At 37.9% G+C, this 21,162-nt stretch overlaps 1 protein-coding gene across 1 annotated transcript; it reads left to right on the forward strand.

The window, feature by feature from the left end:
• Positions 1-244: 244 nt before the first annotated feature.
• trmt61a (tRNA methyltransferase 61A) lies at positions 245-19,880 on the forward strand. The gene is made up of 4 exons (XM_054613352.1): positions 245-393; positions 2,403-2,749; positions 11,524-11,790; positions 19,188-19,880. The coding sequence occupies exons 2-4, from the start codon at positions 2,419-2,421 to the stop codon at positions 19,481-19,483; spliced, it is 894 nt and encodes a 297-aa protein (XP_054469327.1). The 5' UTR covers positions 245-393; positions 2,403-2,418; the 3' UTR covers positions 19,484-19,880.
• The last annotated feature ends 1,282 nt before the right edge of the window (positions 19,881-21,162 follow it).

Below are 21,162 nucleotides of genomic sequence, written 5' to 3' on the forward strand. Positions count from 1 at the left end.
ATACAATTATACATATTTGTTATATATATATATATATATATATATATATATATATATATAACAAATATTGGGGTTTTTTTGCTAAATAAATTATTTTATAAAATCTTTGACAACCTTTCTACAAGTCAAACAAAGTGACATATTAGTTAATTAAAATGCACATCAGGATGAAATGTTTCTCTGAAGAGCTGTGGGAGTTCACTGGTCCATGACGTAGTTCTACATCCGGTCTTGCCTCCTCGACTTCCGCTGAAAACAACACCACGTGTGTGTGTGTTGAATGAATGGGGTTAGCTGTCAGCGCCGTCCTCCTGCAACCAACCGCCCGATCCGCCCGTTGACCGTCGACCGTCCAACGGCTGTCTCCGTTTGAACCTCACACCTCACGAGACGGTAGGTCGGCTGTCCGCCAACGGTCGCAACGGCAGCTAGCGTTAGCATGCTAGCTAGTTAGCATGCTAGCTAGTTAGCAAAGTGAAAGCAGGCGTCCAGACGTTCAAACACAACGTTTAGTCGCGTTCGGTTTGAGCTTACAGACGTCCATGCACTGTGACCTTTCATGTGGAGTTTAAATGTATAATTATTTATGCCTTAAAGATGTGACCTGATACCTTTAAAAATATTTGATGGAGAAACTGATTTAGAATGAAAAATAAATGTGTTTTCCTACCTAATAAACAGCAGAAATGTAACAATAATCATCTAACTCACATATTCTCTATGTTGTCCGACATGTTTTCCTCCTTTTCTCTCTGTTGTGTAGAATCACAGTGAACCGTCCTCCTGTCTGTGAAGTCTGACGAACGACCGTTAAACGACCGTTAGTTTAAAGTTTGAAATGTGCTACAAACCGTCATTTTTCAAAAAGTAACGGTTTGTAGAGCGTGCTATTCATTCTAGAATTCGGGGTACACATAACCAATGGGGTACATTCAAGATCAAGTCACACAGCTAACTGAAATATATATATTTATTTATTTATATATATATTTATATTTATTTATATATATATATATATTTATATTATATATATGTCAACAAATTATATATATATATTTATTTATTTATATATATTTATGTTTATATAATTTATATTTATTTATGTATATATATTTATTTATTATATAGTCTTCTTATATATAGTTAATTTTATATATGTTTATTTATATAGTTTATATATATATATCTCCTCACATCACAAATATGTCAACAAATTGCAGTGATGCTGATCTTTAGTATATTTATTTATTTTGACACAATAAACTACTGTAGTAAACGTCCAACCCCACCAACCTGTGTTTGATTGAGATCCTAAAAAACTAATCAGAAAGTAAGCAAAGAACCATGAGAAAAAGGTCAACTTGTATATTACTCATGGTTTTAAATTACATTTACTTTCAAAATTCAAGTCTTCTTCATTATAACATCAAGTTAATTTAGTAATTTATGGTCCTGTTTAGAGTAAAATAGACCATAAAGCAGAGTATGCTTTAGGTTGGGGCTACCTTGGAATTGACAGTTGGCTACCATTGCAAAAAAACAGGATGGTGGCAGACAAAATTCAAGATGGCGACAGTTAAAATGCAGAACTGAAGTTCACAAACCAATGGGTGACGTCGCAAAGACTTCGTCCACTTCTTGTATACAGTCTACAACAGACAAAAAATGAAGGCGAAAAAACACTGGTTTACAGGTCTTGGAGACAGTTATCTTGAGGCTCAAGGCTACATTTGCAGCAGTTGTCATATTTCTTTGTTCACATCATATAGGATGGATGGTTGGAATGGGAAAGATTCCCAGGTAAATCCATTGCGAGTGTCCAAGTCATCCCAACGGTTGTAGGATTACAGAGTTGGTTGTGTGAGGTTTTAAAGACTGCATTGACAATATAATCCCAAATATGAACACATCACCATGATGCGGCGTCCATATTTGTTTGGTTGAATCGCACCTTCATGCCATTAACTGTCCTGTCAGATGAATAGAAGCTTGAAGGAAACAAATGTTTCCTAGTTGTACTTATGACTTGGTATTTCAATGTTTTATTAATCTGCCAATTCTTTTACCAAGATCAAATCTTCAGATGTCTTGTTTTGGCAAACGGTTGTTTTTTTTTGGTAAAATAATGACTTCAATGATTAATTGTCCAAATGGTAGCTGGTTAATTGGTTTGTTAATTGGCTAGTAGATTAACTATTTCAGGTCTAATAAGGAATATGCCTCTGAGCCATCCACAAATTACGACAAATGTAAAAAAAATGAACATCAAATTGACGCACAAAAAGCAAATGCAAATAAGCAACATGAAATGCATTTTGTTTGACAGGCTGCATAAATGTAATATTTTATTAGGATATACACTGTCAAGAGTTTTGAGTTAATATCCTGCCTCCCTGTTGCAGACTCCCGGTGCTCACCATGAGTTTTGTGGAGTACTCAGACCTCATTCAGGACGGTGACGTCGCCATCGTCTACCTGGGTCATGAATCCATGATGCCTGTCAAGGTCAAACAGGGCGCCCAAACGCAGACGCGCTATGGAGTCATTCGCCACTCCTCGGACCTGATCGGTCAGCGCTACGGGTCAAAGGTCACCTGCAGCAAAGGCGGGTGGGTGTACGTGCTTCACCCAACGCCGGAGCTGTGGACAGTCACCCTGCCGCACCGCACTCAGATCCTCTACACCACCGACATCGCCACCATCACCATGATGCTGGAGCTGAAGCCGGGGTCCGTCGTCTGCGAGTCAGGTGAGGGTTACTTCAGATTCCAGACAAAGGAATTGGTCAATGATTTAAAAAAAGCAAAAAGCATCACATAGTTTGGTATGAGAGAACCTAATGTGTTTACCCATGAACAACAATATTTGAGAAATTTGATTCTGGCAAAGAATGATCTGTATAAAGAATGTATTTAACAAGCAGGGAAGCTAAAGCAAGTTAGCCATATAGCTAATACTTATTTCTAACTGTTAAACAACATGCAGCTCTTTGTTTGCCACCACAAATACATCCAATAAACAATACATCCATCAATGAATATTAAAAATCCAATATAGAGACCAATATAGCTCATGAGCCATCATTGGCTGGATAGCAAATATAAACAAACAGTCTCAGAATATTTAAAAAAATTTGGCTAGAATGATGGATTCACACACAAACAATAGAAAAAGAACTAGAGAAAATGGCATTAAATATAACAAAAAAATAATTATTTTTAATTATAGACTGTATATAATTAGTGGCTTTTTAACCATGTCGTCAACCATTGGTTTGTTGCCTGCCTTTTATGAAGCCTTGAGTTGGGCATTTCGGCTGTCTCCATCTTGGATTTTTGCAACCAGTGAACAAAAGGCTCTGGTAGAGAGAGACCTGTCAATCACAGGCTAGCTCCGCCCTAAAGCATACTCTGCTTTATGGTCTGTTTGACTCTACATGGAGCATAATTTACTAAATGAACATCATGCTGTATTGAAGAAGACTTGAAACTAGAGATTGAGACCATAAACTCATGTTTACAATGTTTACTGAGGGAATAAACCAAGTGACAACAAGGGTCATTTTCTCATAGATCTATATACAACTAGAGAAGTCCCCCTCTGATGGCCATTAGAGATTATACAGGTTTGAGACATGAAGCATTGGCTTAACTTTTCAGAACTGGAGGTTGCTTGTTTTGAGTGGAAAAAAAGAAGTGAAAGCTTGAATTTTGAAGGATTAATGAGATTATTTCTGGTTGTAAATGTCAACAAGAGGACACTGTCTGGTCAACAGCGAACATGCATGATATTATGAGTCAGCCCGGCTAGACTGTGAAGCTTTATACCAAAAACAAAAACAGCCGGACAAAATGGTAGAAATAGTCCAATATTTGGAATAAGCCGCAAGCAAAATATTTCAGCTAAATAAACCCTTAAAAAAGCCTCTTGGATCAGCTAGAAAATGCCTCGTCAAAAAGCTGAAAACAGGGATGTTTTTCTTAAAAAAGATACGTCGTTCTCACAGGATGTGATGATCTTATAGAATATTATGCATTGATGTAGATTAAACTACATGCAATATACATTAATGCAGCTGTCGTATAAATCTAGAAACATCAGATATAATAGTAAAACACTGAAATGGAACATTTAGTACTTTTACTTTTCGTACTTTAATTATATTTTGCTGATAATGCTTACATCCTTACATAAGAAAGGTTTTCATTGCAGTTATTTTTCCTCATAGTAGAGTATTTTCACAGTGCTATATTGGTACTCTTACTTAAGTAGAGCATCTGAATACTCCCTCCCCTGGTTCAAGTAGGGGGATGGGATCTTTAGCTCTTGCAGCCTATATTCTCCTATATAATCTTTACCACTGCAGCTTTAAGAAGTGCCTGATATAAATCATCCCTTTCACACCGTTTGAGTCACATGTTTTGTTCCACAGAGCCTCAGCTGGTGATATTGAACATCATGTGATGGCTCGCAGATGTGCCCCAGACAATTATGTAATCCAGTGTTTTGTTGACATTGTCACTTTCTGTCTCTCGCCTTCAGCTCCATTTGTTTAATTGCAATCACTCAGAGTGTGTCGCTGTGTTTCCGGGGCTAGCTTTAGCTCCATTCTCTTCCAGGCCAAGGGCAGTGATGGTAGTGGAGGAGGAGGAGGAGGAGGAGGAGGAGGAGGAGGAGGAGGGGGATGGGCGAGGATGTTTAAATGCGTGCTGTGGTGCAGTGCTCCATCATGTTTTACTGCTGCCAGCCCTGTGCATGTCACTTTATTGATTGTGCTCAGTGGAAATTGTGTGTGTGTATGTGTGTGTGAGAGAGATTGGAGGGTCTCCTGGGTGATGAATGAGCCCAGTAGGAAATCAGTTTAGTCAGCAACAAGGCCACTATCTGCATCTGCATCGGCATCACATTACTCCGGCCTTTTTTAATGCGTATTTAACATTTGCACATGCATAAGATTAAAACCACCACTTGGCGTCTTATCAGGATTAAATTCAGAGGAATAATGGTTTGAATATCGGTTGGTTTATTAATTTACTTCATGAATGCAGCATTTTATTAGCTGCACATACCAGCACTTGAGTATCGTTATGTGTCGTTGGGGTGCTAATCGGCGTTTGGTTCGTCACACTGGTGACTCAGCCTGATAGTCTTTAACCAGGACATGCTGTCCTACAGAGGGGAGATTTCTTTTTTGTCAGTGAGCTGTATAAACATGCAGCGATTAGGAGGCGATAATTTTATAGGCTGTTCTCACTTGCTGAAGGAGCATCCGGTCACCTTGACCTAGTGTTTGAAGCTGGATATTTACTGTATGTTGGGTTTATTTTTTTTCCTTCCCCCACCTGTATCAGTGATTCAGTATACTCAGCAAAGTCCCACTGCAACTCAAGGGCTTTGGAGTCATAGTATTGAGGTTGCACAGATTTGACAAGTTCAGATGGCCAGAAGGCTTCACAGCTGGTACAGGAACAAATCCATCAACGAGGAGAGAGAAAGGGACCCAGGTGGTTGTGCTTCTGGCTTGTTTTTGCGTTTTATAAAACCAGTTGCGGTGTTGACGATGAGGAAACTAGTGAGAGGTCATGTATAATTTCTGTATATATCTGTATCAGGCCCGACGCTGTGTCCATGTACTAGTAATCGCAAAACTACCCAGATACAACCGCACCCATACGTTAAACTCTCGTAAATTTAGTTTAATAAGCCGCCCAGCTCCATCGATAACCTGATGCATAAACAGGTTGAATCCATTAAAACAGGAAGTCCCCACCTTATCTGTCCACAAGAGTTAGCAGCCAAAATCAAGTCACTAAAGGTGGACCAGTTCAATCCCCGAAAGGTGACAACCACTCCTCTGAGTTTGGCTCAGATTTTTATTGCTAATATTTTCCTTTAGCTGTTTAACTGATAGCACAGTCAAACGGTTAATTATTAACATCCCTACTGCAAAGAACACTGCTCTGTTTGTTAAAGGAAAACACAACGTTGAATGTTAAAATGTCAGCAGCACAGTTATTGTTAGAACTGTCATTGTGTATATATAAAGTACTTGTATTGGTACTATGTATCACCAAGTACTCAAATTTTAAGTACTTGGTCTGAAAAAAAGTGTTATTTGTGCATCCATAATTATAGATCAACCATTAAAATGTGTGTCCAAAAAAAAAAAAATCCAGCTCCATTTATATGAATTTTAACTTGAAAGATTATGGTAATTCGTTAAGAAATTGATCTGAAAAGTTTGCTACTTTGGACAGAAATTGATATCTTGTCCAAGAGGATCATGTGATCTGTTGGGTTTTGGTGTGAGTGAATGTGCACCTCTGTGTCCGTCCACAGCTTGCCTCACATTCTGTTGCAGCAAATTGCATAATGTTTTGGCCACCCAGTTATTGCTTCATGCTCAAAAATGAAACTAAGCTTTTGTTGCAGCCAAATATATTGGGCCAGTTTTCTTCTAACCCTGAGGTAATATCATTAATCTGGTTTCAGCTTTTGGCAGTCAAATTGCTGTTATATAAGTGTTTCAGTATTGACATAACCTTCTTTGATATTAATTAGATTTGTGGTATTCTTGGGGCCTAGAAAATGGCAGCCTAAATACAGGAATATTTGTATTGTCTGTTCAACCAGCTTTAAGAAGCACACTGATGAAACCTTATTTCATAGCAGCAAACAGTCCCTCTCAAGATGGACCAGAACCACCTACATTTGTCCTACAACATGAGTGCTTTACTGAAGTCTACAGAGACTGAAGTGGGTTAACGATTTGAGGACGCTGCTCTCTTACTTTCACTTTGCAAATTTGCCTGAAGGGAAGTTCAGTTCTTTGACATCTGGCCTGGTTTTCTGCTTTTCATCCAGGAAACATCCCTGATAGTATCTGATAGCACTGGAAATCATGACCTACAGTTCAGGTCAAAAGCCTCCTCCCCCCACCACCATCATCATCATCATCCTCCTCCTCCTCCCGTACAGTAGCTGCCCGTTGACTTGACGTCTAGTTCTGTGAGCAGATTAGAAACGCTGATATGAGTCGCGGGTTGCCTTGAACATTTGCATCAAAGCAGTGCTCTCATTTAAGGCAAGTTTGTCATCATTTGTGTAATAGTCTGCCCCTCAGTTCACCTACGACAAACTGTCGTGGAAACTTAGACGCTGACGGGAGATTTCCGTTAGTTTCTAACCTTACTGAAGAGCAGGTGGTTAATGTGGCCAACACGTCCTCTAGCTGACACGTAGCAGGGTTCAGACAGAGTCGCACTTCCTCTTTATGAAACTCTGAAGCGCATGTGACACCACTTCTTTATTTCATGAACCAATGCAGATAGCAGAACAACAAATATGAGACAATACTGATACTAACACAAAGCTTAATCTTTAGCCATGCCAGAAACAAGCCTCTGAGGAAGGCAAGGCCAACCGGACGGTCCACCACTTTGTTCCAGACTGAAATATCTCAACAGCTATTGGATTTAAATTGTGCACAGACATTCATAATCCCCAGATGAGGAATCTGAATAACTTTAGTGATCCTCTGACTTTCCCTCTAGCGCCACCATGAGGTCAAAGATCAATTTATCCAGTGAAATAGCGCCACATCTACTGAATGAATTGGGGCAAATGTACAGACATTCATAGTTCCCAGATGATGAATCCGAATAACTCCAGTGACGCAAACATCAGGTCAAAGATGAACAAATCCAGAGAAATAGTGGAATATTATATAATTTTATTCTACTGTATGGATTAATTCATGTTCCCCTCAGGATGGATTGTAATAACTTCGATTATCTTCTTGACTTTTCCTCTAGCACCACCACCAGGTCACACATTGTTATGTATCCTATACTTCAGGTTATGTGCAAATACCTGCAAAACTTACGACTTTGTGTTTAGTGCTATTTAGCAAATGTTAGCTTTCCAATTTGCCAACATAATACATGCTAAAAATTAGCATGTTAGCATTGTCAAGCTCTATAAGCATTTAACAGAAAAGGTCAAATACTCAAATGAGAACACTGAGTCATAACATGACTCAAAAGCGTCTCAGACTCTGCATCAAAATATCACATTTCTAACCTCGGAAAAAGTTTCTCACACTGGTCTTTGTGTTTCCTGATTCACTGTTGCTCAGATACATTTTTATCTTCTTGTTTCCCACACTTGTGATCTTAAACTCCTTCACCAGAGTCCTTTTCATGATACATTTCCCAAGTATAACACTGAATCCTCCCCCCATTTTTAGTTTAAATTATCTCCACATAACTGACATGTTATCACACGTTTGCTTTTCTAAATACGTCAAATCAGATTGTATCGGAAGTTCTTCACTACCTATTTTTGACTCATTTCAAACCAACAACCAACAGTCCTGGTTTAGAGGAAAGTTTGACTTTACAACAGCCTCATGTTCTCAGTGTGATGATTCGTCTCCAGTTACAGACAAGAAACAACAAATCCCTTTTATCAAATGAGTGTTTTCCCACAAAATGCATTTTTTCTGCTCTCTGATTATGAATAAAAATGCCAGTTTCAGAACAAAGGTTACACATTTGTGCTCTAAAATCACATTTCATTTAGTATTTACAAATTTCTGACATGATTTTACACAAATCTGCTGACGCTGAGTGTATTTCTGGTGGACTTGGCGATGTACATGGATGGAAAATGAAACCGTCAGCACGCTGGCATGAAGCCTGAGGTCCAGAGTGGGATTCTGTCCTGATTGATCGTTTGTTTTAATGCAGATCGAGTTCAGATGTTTTGAGCTCTGGGCTCGACCATCAGTCAGACACAAGTCTGCTGGAGATGCAGAGCCATTTCCTCTCGACAGTAAACTGCTTTACAGATGAGAATTCATGTGTTCAGCCTGTTTAACAAAGTGAAGCTGTAGTTTGTATTGGATTACAACTCCAGCATACCCATTTACATTTGTCATGTTGCTGTAGCGCCACATATACATGAAACACCAATGTGTTTATTGCTACTTGACTTTGTTAGGGCTGAAACCAATTTATCGATTAGTCTGTCAATAGAATAAACATAAATCAGCAGTTATTTTGATGATCGATAAATCATTTTAACCATTAAACAAACAAAAACCAACCACTCAGTTGTTAAGATTTACTGCATTTTCTCTGTTTTCTTTTTGTAAATTGAATATCTTTCTGTTTTTGGGTATTGATCAGACAGAATAAGACATCAAACCGTTTTAGTAATTCTCACCGTTTTATAGACTCAACAATTCATTGAACAATCGATAGTAATTGGTAATTAATCTGTACGAAAAAAGTTGTTAATTGCAGCCTTATACAAGTTGTCCTAATCAATATTCTTTTGCACGATGCATTCAAGAACTATAGTAGTTTATGTCAAATATGCCACACATACTCATGTCGCATTCAGTTATATAAAATAATTGGTCTCATCCAAACATTTAATGTACCAAAGATGCATTCAATTAAAAAGAGGGATGAAAAAAATCCTTAATCTTTGTAGGCGCCTGTAGTCTGTCTGCTGGTTTCTGATAAATGTTGTTTCTAAAAGACAAACAAATGGGAATGAAAACATAACTTCCTTCATGGAAATATGATGCAATCCTAATAAAACAACACCAAAAACACAACCTCAGATTTTGCCACTCAAATGAATCCACATCCCCATTAATATGGCATCGACAAAGCTTTTAGTTTAAGGTATTCTGTATTCGATTACATTACATTGTTTATATTATGATAGTCACTGCTTGTATATGAACATACAATCGAGTGAGGACAATCGGCACAGTTAGTCCTTCAACCATAATGATAAAACCTAATGAGGTAATTCAAGCAGAAAGCTCTCTCTCGCTCTCTCTCTCTCTCTCTCCGCTGTGGTTTGGTAACAGACAGATGTTGTTGTTGCATATTCACATCTGTATATCCTCATTCCTTCAGTTTATTACATCCATCCACAGTTTCTTTATTTACTGCCGTTTGTATCCGGCTCAGCAGTGCGAAGGTTTTAGCAAGTCAAAGTGCTGCGGTGGGGTAAACATTGCCCTCTTTGTCGCCACGAGAACAAAGGCGGCGGTGACGTAATATCAGGAGAAGAAGAAGAAAGAGGATGAGGTGGGGGGGGAGGTTGGCGGATCTGCTGGCTTCTAGCTGTGCTCCCTCCCTCCTTAACAGCAAGTCACATGACAGGCGTTACTCTAGTTCTTGTAAAATCGCTCTTTGACTGCACATTAGCGACAGGCGTTAAGGACCAACCCGAGCTCTGCACACTCAGAAATGAAGAGTCCACTTATCAATGGAGAGGAGGGAGAACCAGAGTGTGTTTGCAGCTGTGAGCTCTTTGTGTAGACTGTCTCAGACAAGCGATATTTAAGAGACACAACAAGAACAACATTTAAGGTTTTTCTTAGATTACACTCTTTTATATCGGCATTAGAGTAGAGTCTGACCTTTTTCTTTATCTGGTTTGAAGACATGATATGTGACGAAAGTGTCCAGAGTGTTCATACTCAGAGTTTACATCTGTGTCACTTTGTCCATCCTCGTTCTGGATGCTTGTACTAACCTTTCAGTGGAAAGTATTATCTCAAATGTGTTAAAATGAAATCTTGCAGCAGCTCGAGAACAAAGACATATTTGGACATGTCCTCGGTGGGGATGTCAGCTGTTTACAATTCATCGTTTAACCACAGAGAATATTTATGAGCGGTTACAGTCCAAAGGTTTATTTTACAATCGATAGGTTTATTGAACATTGGCGCCCAAATCAACCAATTAGGCTGTTCGGACGGAACGTGTGTCTGTGTGTCCAGCTGTGTCGCTCTCGGAACGAGTTAAAAAGAGCAGGGGAGTAATCAGACAAACAAGTACAGTACTTGTTTGTCTGATTACTCCCTTGCTCTTTGATTGAATTGATTCGTCATCTCTTCTGATCGGCCTTTACAGAGACCAGCTATCCATCTAACTGATGAGTGAATCTGTTAGGACGATTTGTCGGCTGGTTGACATGAGTCAGTCAAAATGTTTGACTTATAATATAGGTCATTTTGAATAGTATGTGGATTTGTCTGAGTTCTTTGTGTTGACTTTTGAGATTTTGATAGGGCTGCCAGTAACTGTTATTTAAATGATCAATCTGTGGATTATTTCCTCCATTATTGATGTAATTATTTGACCTTTCATTTGTCAAAACATAGTAAAAACACATTTTCTCAAAGACTGTTGTGACATCTTCAATCCTCCAAAACCCAACGATATTTAATTTACCATCATAGAAGACTAAAAAGTGCCGAAAATATTGAAATCAATTAATATTTCAGAAACTTGAACCGGAGAATTTGGGTTCTGTTTTTCTAAATGACACATACTGCTAAACCCACTCAAGAATTGGTGCCCAACTCTCCAGGTCTACAAAGCCTTTTATCCTCTTGTTTCCCATTGTTTTATTATTTAATTATATGAATCAAAGTGTCTGTAGTCCCTGCTGTTCTCAGACTCATCCTCCCTGTTGGCATCTCTGTCGTAGGGACCGGTAGCGGCTCGCTCTCCCACGCCATCCTGCGCTCCATCGCCCCCACGGGTCACCTGCACACGGTGGAGTTCCACGAGCAGCGGGCGGAGAAGGCGGCGGAGGAGTTCAAGGAGCACCGCGTGGATCGCCTGGTCACCGTCAGGAACCAGGACGTGTGCAAGGACGGCTTCGGGGTGACCGGGGTGGCGGACGCCGTCTTCCTGGACATCCCGAGCCCATGGGAGGCGGTGAAACACGCCAAGACCGCCATGAAGAGACAAGGTAGGACTCTTTTATGTTAGTTCTCCACCAATGGAGTCTTTCTCTATTGGCATTGTGGCCTTCTTTTCCTGTGTGTTTTTACCAAAAAAAGCACTTTGGAGGTGACAATATCAGTTTTAAATATAATGGAATGTGTAATAAGTAGCTGGAAAATGTGCTTAAAATTACCATAAGTTTTACTCTTTATGGCCCTTGTGTGATTCAATGGGTCTGCTTTTGTTACTTGAACGGTTTCTGTTAAACTGATCTTCAGTATCGTTACCGCGTCCAAAAAGAACAAACATGCGTTCGCCTCATAGACTGTATATAACAAGTGGACGTCGCCATCTTGACTTTTTGCAACCGATGAACAGTAGTGACCATATTTGGAATAAGGAGTGATTTAGAGACACTGCATACTCTGCTTTATGGTCCATTTGACTCTAAATGGAGCATAATTTACTAAATCAACATCATGCTGTATTGAAGAAGACTTGAAACTAGAGATTGAGACCATAAACTCATGTTTACAATGTTTACTGAGGGAATAAATCAAGAGAGAAGTAGCAGAAACGAGCATTTGTCGATTATTTATTTGAATTCGTAATTTAGTCTCTACATTGTCAGATAATGGCGTAACAATGCCCTCCAAAGTTTCCCAGAGTCCAAGGGGACGTCTTCAAATGAGTGCTGCAAATATTGGTGTGTAAATGTGAGCATTTGCTGCATTACCTTGTCTTTTACTTTGGTAATTTGGACTGTTGGTTGGACAAAAGGCGCTACTTAAACTAGCATTAAATAAACACCTGGGTAAATGAATGACTGGAGGTTACTGAAGTCTCCTGATAACATTTAAATATGTGTAAATATATATATATGCATAGGGTGTTTTTTGCAAGAAACATTCACCATCCCCTGATGTTGACTTCCCTGTGACTCGTCAGCAACATGACTGTGACTGAGCACATTTTAAAAATACCAGCCAGCGAATCTATCACCCCTCCCCCCTCCGGCCCTGTCGCCTCTCTCTGCACTCTAACAGCGACCATCGATCCGACACAGCTCTCATTAACTCTGTGACCTTGTGTTACGGTTTGTTCTTGGTCACAGAATAAACTCTCATGTCGGGGTTACTGTGACGACCTGAAACAGCAGCAAGTCCGGGCAGGTCGGCCGTTCACTGAAGGGTGGTCAGAAGTAGCGTTTAATATGATACAGGAAGAACACGTAGCTGATTTATTGGTTCAGTGTCTGCAGGTATTTGAAGTACTGTTCACACAGAAGTATTTGTAGACCATGGTGTAACATTGATTAGAGTACAGGGAGTGAAAACTGTAAGCCAATTTTCATTACTGTGTGGTGTAACTGATAGTGGAAACACTTCATTTTATAACATTGATGAAGAAAACTGTATTAAATGTGGATCTGTGGCATCCTATGTCATATGCATCTACCTTAAAAGGTCTATATTGGGTGTCGGAATATAACGGCATTGATATTAACCGAGATATTTAAAAATTAAATATTTATATCATGTAAATAATCCAGCGCGTCTTGAATCATTTAACAGTTATGGTCACAGAATCACTCTTCATCTCCCTACACTTGAATTTTGAGTCTACTACGTTTGCTTAATAAAGAGACAAACGCACAATAAAGAAATTGAAAGATGAATTTTGACTGAGGTAATAAGTTTTGTTTCATAATGTCGTTATGGTGAATTCTTTAGGATAATCGTGTAGTGAAAATGTGATATCATGCATTCACTAATTGGCATGTATATATGGCGCTATATTGTATCTGTGACCACGTTAGTTAACCTCAGTGTTTTAGTCTTTGATGGAAGGAAAACAATCCAATATTTTATGTTTCAATGGTTTAGAAAAAGCAATATCATACGCTGCCACCAAACCTATTTATCCAATAAACTGACAAAAAAATTGAGTGACCCGACACAGTTAAGATTCCCAGGATCAGCTGTTTATTAGTGCATGCTCATGTTCCTGCAGCACATTAATGAAGCATGATCTAAAAGATCTAAGCCCCAATATGAAGAGGAATGCTGCTCTGCCTCCTCCTCTATGAATCCCTTTTATGGTGCCACTGCTCCATATTCCTTTCATGAGCTGTTCACCCTCTCATGCACACACACACACACAGATCCAGATAAATAAGAGTGCAGCCATTGTAGAAGCAGTCCCATGACCATACAGGGTTATGCTGCAGGGAGAGAGAGAGAGAGAGAGAGAGATGGTGACTGTGGCGCCACAAGGAAAGACTTTACTTCCCACTGCTACACTGGGTGTTTTCTCCAGAGAGCCATGGGCACGCTGAGCACCACTGCCCCCCCAAAAAGATGCTTCAGCTAAAAAAAAGTGAAAAAAAAGTAAAAATAATAATAATAATAATGTAACTATAATAGAAAAAGTGATTTTAATTTTTTACTAAAATAGGAAAAAGTGAAGAAATTTAATTAAAATAGAAAAAGTGAAATGAAATAACTAAAAAGTGAAAAAAAGACAAATAGAAAAAATGAAAAAAAACAACTAAAATATAAAAAGTGAAAAAATTGAACTCAAATAAATAAGGCAAAAAAATAACAAAGTGAAGAAATTAAACAAAAAATAAAAAGTGAGAAAATTTAAAGAAAATAGAAAAAGTAATTGAAATAGAAAAAGTAATTGAAATAGAAAAAGTAAAAAAAATGTAGCTATAATAGAAAAAGTGATTTAAATTTTTTACTGAAAAAGTGAAGAAATTTAATTAAAATAGAAAAAATGTAACTAAAATAGAAAAAGTGAAATAAAATAACTAAAAAGTGAAAAAAAATAACTAAAATATAAAAAGTGAAAAAAATTTGCTAAAATATAAAAAGTGAAAAAATTTAACTAAAATGTGAAATAAAATATAAAAAGTGAAAAAAAATTGCTAAAATATAAAAAGTGAAGAAATTAAACTCAAATATTAAAAGTGAAAAAATGTAACTAAAATAGAAAAAGTGAAATAAAATAACTAAAAAGTGAAAAAAGACAAATAGAAAAAATGAAGAAAAAAAAAACTAAAATTGAAAAAGTGAAAAAATTAAACTCAAATATAAAAAGTGAAAAAATTTAACTAAAATAGAAAAAGTGAAAAATTCAAAGAAAATAGAAAAAGTAATTAAAATAGAAAAAGTAAATAAAATAGAAAAAGTATTTTTTTTTTAACTATAATAAAAAGTGATTTTAATTTTTTACTAAAATATAAAAAGTGATTTTCTTTTTACTGAAATATAAAAAGTGAAAAAATGTACCGTAACTAAAATATAAAAAGTGAAAAAATGTAACAAAAATTTTAAAAGTTAAAAAAACTTTACTAAAATATATAAAAAGGGAAAAAATGTAACTAAAATAAATAAGGTAAAAAAAAAAGTTTAAATAATGTAACAAAAATATTAAAAGTGAAAGAATTTAATAAAATAGAAAAAGTGAATAAAATAAAATAGAAAAAGTGAAAAAATTCAAAGAAAATAGAAAAAGTAAAAATAAACAGCAAAGATTAAATACAAGAGTAAAAATACAAAGTGTATAAAGCTACACTTAAAACTCCCCTATTTAAATCTGCTTTTAATCTGTTTGTATGTTTTGTTTTTTACTGTTATCTCTCTGCCTTTATATTGTTATAGCCTTTTCAGTACCTTTTTTTTAAAGTGCTATACAAATATAATATATGTTTATAATTATAATAAGAACTGATACTAATACCGGTGCCTAATGGAAACTAAAATTGAAAAGCGAGATATTGTCAATGATATTGATAACATAGTAGAAAGTTATATTGCATATAGATAAATGAAAATAATATAGCACCATGTTAAAAATAAACTAAAAGTACTATTGCACATGGTGTAGTTATGGAAACCAGCCACAGTTTTAGCAAACGAGTTGTCTGCAGAGTGGAAACGACAGGAGGCAAGACGTATCGCCAGCAGCCCAAATTCATCACCTTGTTGACTGACTCCAGATCTGTTCTCAGGCTCAAGAGGAGAAAAAACAAAACGTTGCTGAGAGCCGGTTTACTGCAGCGGACAGAATGTAATTCTTCTAATGTTTTGGCCTGCAGCCCGTCCTGGTCTCTGAGAAAAGGATCCTGACTAACCCTCCCTCCCTGCTCGCTTTAAGACTCTTATTATGCAACCGTTAAGCAAACATGTCCCATGAACTCAAACACTCATCGACCCCGATAAGGAATCATAGTTTCACGCATGTATAGTTATTAGTGGTGGACGTACTGTCGACACTGGAGGCTATTAATAATGCCTCGAGACGCCTTTGTGTAATCATCAACCCGACTCCTCCCTGTGAGTTGGTCCTGGTTGCTAGGAGTTGTGTTTATTGAGGTCTCGAGGGAGAACACTGGTCCTGTTGGCTGAAGGAACGCCTGCTATCTGAAACATCCCGAAGTTTATCAGACAGAAACGGACTCTTCAACAAGGCTGCCCTCTGCAGACCTGTTCTTTATTTCAGTCTGTAACTGGGTTTGATCAGGGACGCATGTCAGTTTGTCTCTCTGCAGATTATTCCCCCTCTGAAGTTTAAAGTGAGATTAAATGAGCAGATTAAAGCACAGCTGTCACACTCTGAGGCTCAATAGGTGAACAAACACAAAAAGTTGTGGCTAGAAGAAGGTAGAAAAGCAGAATTTGAACAGGAATGGATGTCTTTTACCAGTTAACTGTTTTCTGTGGTGCCTCAAATACAAAGTTGGACTTCTCTAGGTACTTAAAAAATGACAAATCACAAAATCATGCCATGTTGGAGAAAGAAAAAACATTAAAATAATTACAAATTTGGGGGGGGGGGGGGACTACAATACGACTAAAGAAATCTTAGAAGACTACGACCAAAATGAGCGATTAGTCGTCTAAAAGGAATTAGCTCTCGTTGCCTCAAAGGGTTTTGTAATCTTTACAGCATACAACAAACATACATACAATAGATAATAAATATTTTATAGTAGAAATAAATGAAATGACAAAGTGAAAGATATCACCCAAAGTGATGAATATACAGATAATTATCAGCTGAATCTGCAGCTTTACAGAGCTTAATAATGAGTTTCAGCTCGTTGTTTATCCGTCCGGCTGCAACTTTACTGTTCTGTTTCACTCTCACTGCTCTCATAGCGTTGTTTTCACCAAATAAGCTGTTAAAACGTACTTTACTCTACCTTCTTACAGCAGACCGACTTAGTTAGCGAATAGTTGGTGAACATAGTGGAGCGTTTATTAGCTAAAGAGACAGATATTTCCCTCAGGGGGTGGTGGAGACCAAAAATGGAGCAAAATCAGAGAGAATATTGGACTTAAATTCATCCGGTGACACAAACACGACTCTAAATGAATGATACAGTTGCTATTTAGCTGAAGGATGTTTAAATAAGCAAAACAGTTTTAATTCTCATCCCTTGAGATGTTGAGTTGAAAACGTATATAAACTTGATTTGTTTCGTTAACCCCTCCCCTCCCCAGCTGTTCTGCTCAGAGTCACATTCTTCGCTCTTCAGGTCAGCCAGTGAACGTTTCCTTGGCTCGGTGCTTCGACCTCCCGCTGCACAATCACCGCGGGGGTTTCATTTAGAGACGAGAGGCCGGAGCCGAGATGTGATCAGTGTTTATTAGAGCGCCGGTTCATCCCCTGATGATCCACAAACTACGGCCTGGAGCCCAATAGGTCCCAGGGCTGCTTTGTTAAGGAAAACGATATGCTTTGAAAAGGGCTTTTGGGTGTAAGAAAAACAAATTATTAATTGTAGTATCACAGTCTTCCCTTGTTAGACTAAATGTCTCATGAGTCCATAGTAAGTTTATAAATCTGGCTGTGATTATTTACTTTTATCCACGGCTGTTTTTTTTAAGGGTCAAGATAACTTTTTGAGATGATGCTTCGAGGAAGTTTTGATTTTGTCCAACAGTGTCACAATATTTATGTTAGGATGGTAAATTGTGTTATATTTCAGAGTAGTTATTCATAAACCTTCAGTTTATTTTCACAAACAGCCCCTTATAGAGGGCCAGGTGAACACAGATTCTGGGTTAAGTGGATCTGCAGTGATCTTGTCTTCATGTTTAAGAGAATCACTTGGAGATAATTACAACTGTTGGTGACTCCTGTTGCTACGTCTGTCTCTAATTATGGTTCAGATCATGCACGTTTTTCTGGAAGACCAAACATTATTGCCTCTAATTGGTGTTAATTTTCACAGCAGAAGATTTTAAAGTAAATCTTGCAGGTTAGCATGTTTCTCTTCAACACTTTGGAGCGATCCTCTCTTTCAGGTGGTAGTAGTGGTTCTGGCATTTTCCCAGACATCTCACATTAACCCAGTATAACTTCCATCCTGAGGATACCTGACTAAGATATCAACCATGTTTGATAACAGTTGGGACATCCGAAATGAGGTCATAAACCGAAATGACTCTGTAGATTGTTCAAATTGTTTATTTATTGTTTATTGTTAACATTAGCTGAAATAGGAGTTCGACATTGCTACTCTGTTTAGTTTCAATCTTTTAATGCTGATGCACAAGTCAGATGTTTACATTAACACATACACATTTGGTTGAAAAGTGTAGAGTTTTTTAATGTGTACTAATTACAGGACAATACATCCAATAGATCTAAGACATTTCTCTAAAAAACGGATTGACCACTTGCCCCAGGGCTAGTAAATCTAGCAATTTGCTGGCCCAATCGTGCAAGTGGTAGAATAATGATTGAATTGAAAGTCGTTTCTTTCAGGACTTGATGATGGAAGTAGCTAAGGAGCCCTCTCACTTGCGTCTCATCTCTGTTGATAGTTGCAGATTCTCGGTACTGATCGGAAAATGGTGGAACGTAAAGACAAATTTTATGAGTTTAAGTGCGAGCGAACATTTCAATTATCCTGGAAACAGGATTTTAGTTCATTGGAGTTAGAAGATGTGGGCAAAACTCCAGATTCTGTTACTTACATAAAGATTAAACATGGCAATTAACTTTAGTCTTTATTATTTGATGATGGCTAATAAATAAAACAATTTGTAAGTGAAGTAAAAATTGACTTTGGGTGAATTAAAAAACATTTACGTTGAACTGTACATCTGGGAACCATGAATCTCACAAGTCAATCCAAAACCAAAATCTGCAGGATTCAACCTCAGAGGACCATGAATATCTGTACAAAATTTCTTCGCAATCTTTAGTAGTTGTTCGGTTATTTCAGCGTGGACCAAAGTGGTTCAAAGACCGACCGTAGTTTTGCTTAAAATGAGCCAGAAAGAACAGTTGGTGCTCAGAAGAAGGTGAAGACATATTTGTTACCGACTGGTCTTCATTATATTTTGGGGAGCACGATAACAACCGTTAACTCTCTCTCTCTCTCTCTCTCTTTCTCTCCAGGAGGTCGGGTGTGTTCGTTCTCTCCGTGCATCGAGCAGGTTCAGAAGACGTGTGAGGCGCTGGCGGATCAGGGTTTTGAGGAGATCAGCACCCTGGAGGTCCTGCTGAGAGTCCACGACGTGCGAACAGTCTACATGCCGCTGCCGGACTTCGGCCCCGACCCGTCGGCTCAGACTCAAACCGACGCCCCCGAGCATCCGCCTCAGACCTCCATCAGCCTGAAGACCACGACCCTGCCCAGAGAAATCCCAGGACACACAGGGTACCTCACCTTCGCCACCAAACCAAGAACCTAAAGTGATTTTTCTTTATATTTTTCCGCTCCAGTAAACAGGGTTGTGGTTTATAATCTGTACTCTGTGTATTTTTCCATGAACATTAATAAGACTGTGATAATCCAGCGGGGCCACCAGGCTCCTCCAGGTCCCGATTGGCACCGCAGCACCACGAGGATTTACAGTTTTTGCGTTACATAATTTTATCCTCCTGTCACTTGGCACCGGTTTGTTGCTTGCATCAAGCAAGAGTGAAAAATCAAGTTGATTCCATTTGAGAAGAGTATACTAAACTATGCTTTGTCTCCCCTTTTATAAGAAAAACCTGTTTTTAATCAATTATTTCAGTTGTTTGTGGAACAAATATATATTTTTTTCCTTTTTCTTTGCTCTTTGTATTCAAGTAAATACAATAAATGTGTGAAAAGATTCATATTTGTCTTTACTCTGTTGCACCACAAGCAGAAAAATAAACAAGGTCAAAGGTTTAAGCCTTTCACCAGTTTATATGACGTGTCAGAGTGCCCATGAGCAGGACATCAATCAACAACAATAAATAAAGCTAACTGCTTTTTAATCAAGGTTTTTTTAGTAACCTTGATTTTTCCCTGTATCCCTACAATCCTTTTTCTGGAGCTTTCAAATGCATCCATTTAAGTGGACCTTGAGTTAATATTCAAGTTTTAAGAATGAACTTTGATTCTGAAGTTCTTTATTTTCAGCAGGTAAAAGCTTTATTGTCATGTTAATGTTTTCAGTGGAAAGAATAGTTTTAAATGTGTTAACTTCGTGAGTTGTATGCTCAGATGGATGAGTAGTGGTCTGATAGCTTAGCATTCATAGACATTTTTGGGAAAACAATAGATTCAACAAACGATGTATATCGAGATATATATATATATATATCGTATTGATTAGTGCGCTTTAGAGATGCTGCTAAGTGGATTTTGTTTCCTTTGGAGAGACAGGCTAGCTGTTCCCCCCTGTTTCCAGTCTTTGTGCTAAGCTAACTGGCTTCTGGTTGTAGATCATTTGAACAATGGTATCATCAAACTCTCAGCAAGAAGGTGAATAATTGCATTTCCCAAAAATGCCAAACTGTTACTTTAAATCAAAGCCTTCTTTTTATCCTTTTAATTTAACAGATTGAAAGTTAAAGCTTAACTTTTCAAGACAGACCTGCCCACAAAGCGAGACAATGTTTACGAATAAATACAGACAATACTAATAGCAAAAACACAATAAATCCTCTTATCCAACTCTTTTAATCCAACCACAATGGCCGTTTTAAAGTCTTTGCAGCACACTAAAACCTTTTTTTATTAAACTATCATCTTGTTTCCGACATGTTTAATGTTCCCGTTGTCTCTCGAGCTTCTCCCTCCTTTGAAGCTCGGCACCAAAAAAGGCAGAAGAAACGTCTGCAGTTAAACACAGAAGACACAGAGGAGCTTCTACTTTGTCCTCCTCCCAGATCAGATTCTCACATAACCAAAACCAAACGTGAGCTTTCCCATTCCCCCCCATGTGACAAAAAGAGATCCGGTGCACCGGAAAATCATTACTGCTGTATTTGATTTAGGACCCTGAGGTCTCATTCGCCTTTCTTTCCAAAGCTTCACAGGAAGATATGCAGAGTTTAACATCTGATGCTCACTTTGTGACACATTTCTATCTGATAACATCTCATTAATCAGGCC

This window comes from Anoplopoma fimbria, chromosome 15, assembly GCF_027596085.1.
Source record: "Anoplopoma fimbria isolate UVic2021 breed Golden Eagle Sablefish chromosome 15, Afim_UVic_2022, whole genome shotgun sequence".
Classification (NCBI taxonomy): Eukaryota; Metazoa; Chordata; class Actinopteri; order Perciformes; family Anoplopomatidae; genus Anoplopoma; species Anoplopoma fimbria.

What these genes read in the sequence shown, in the direction of transcription:
- trmt61a (XM_054613352.1), top strand. Translation starts at nt 2,419, where the DNA reads ATGAGTTTTGTGGAGTACTCAGACCTCATTCAGGACGGTGACGTCGCC. An exon ending in GTCCGTCGTCTGCGAGTCAG is followed by an intron (nt 2,750 to 11,523) that starts GTGAGGGTTACT and finishes TCTCTGTCGTAG; the next exon opens with GGACCGGTAGCGGCTCGCTC. An exon ending in GACCGCCATGAAGAGACAAG is followed by an intron (nt 11,791 to 19,187) that starts GTAGGACTCTTT and finishes CTTTCTCTCCAG; the next exon opens with GAGGTCGGGTGTGTTCGTTC.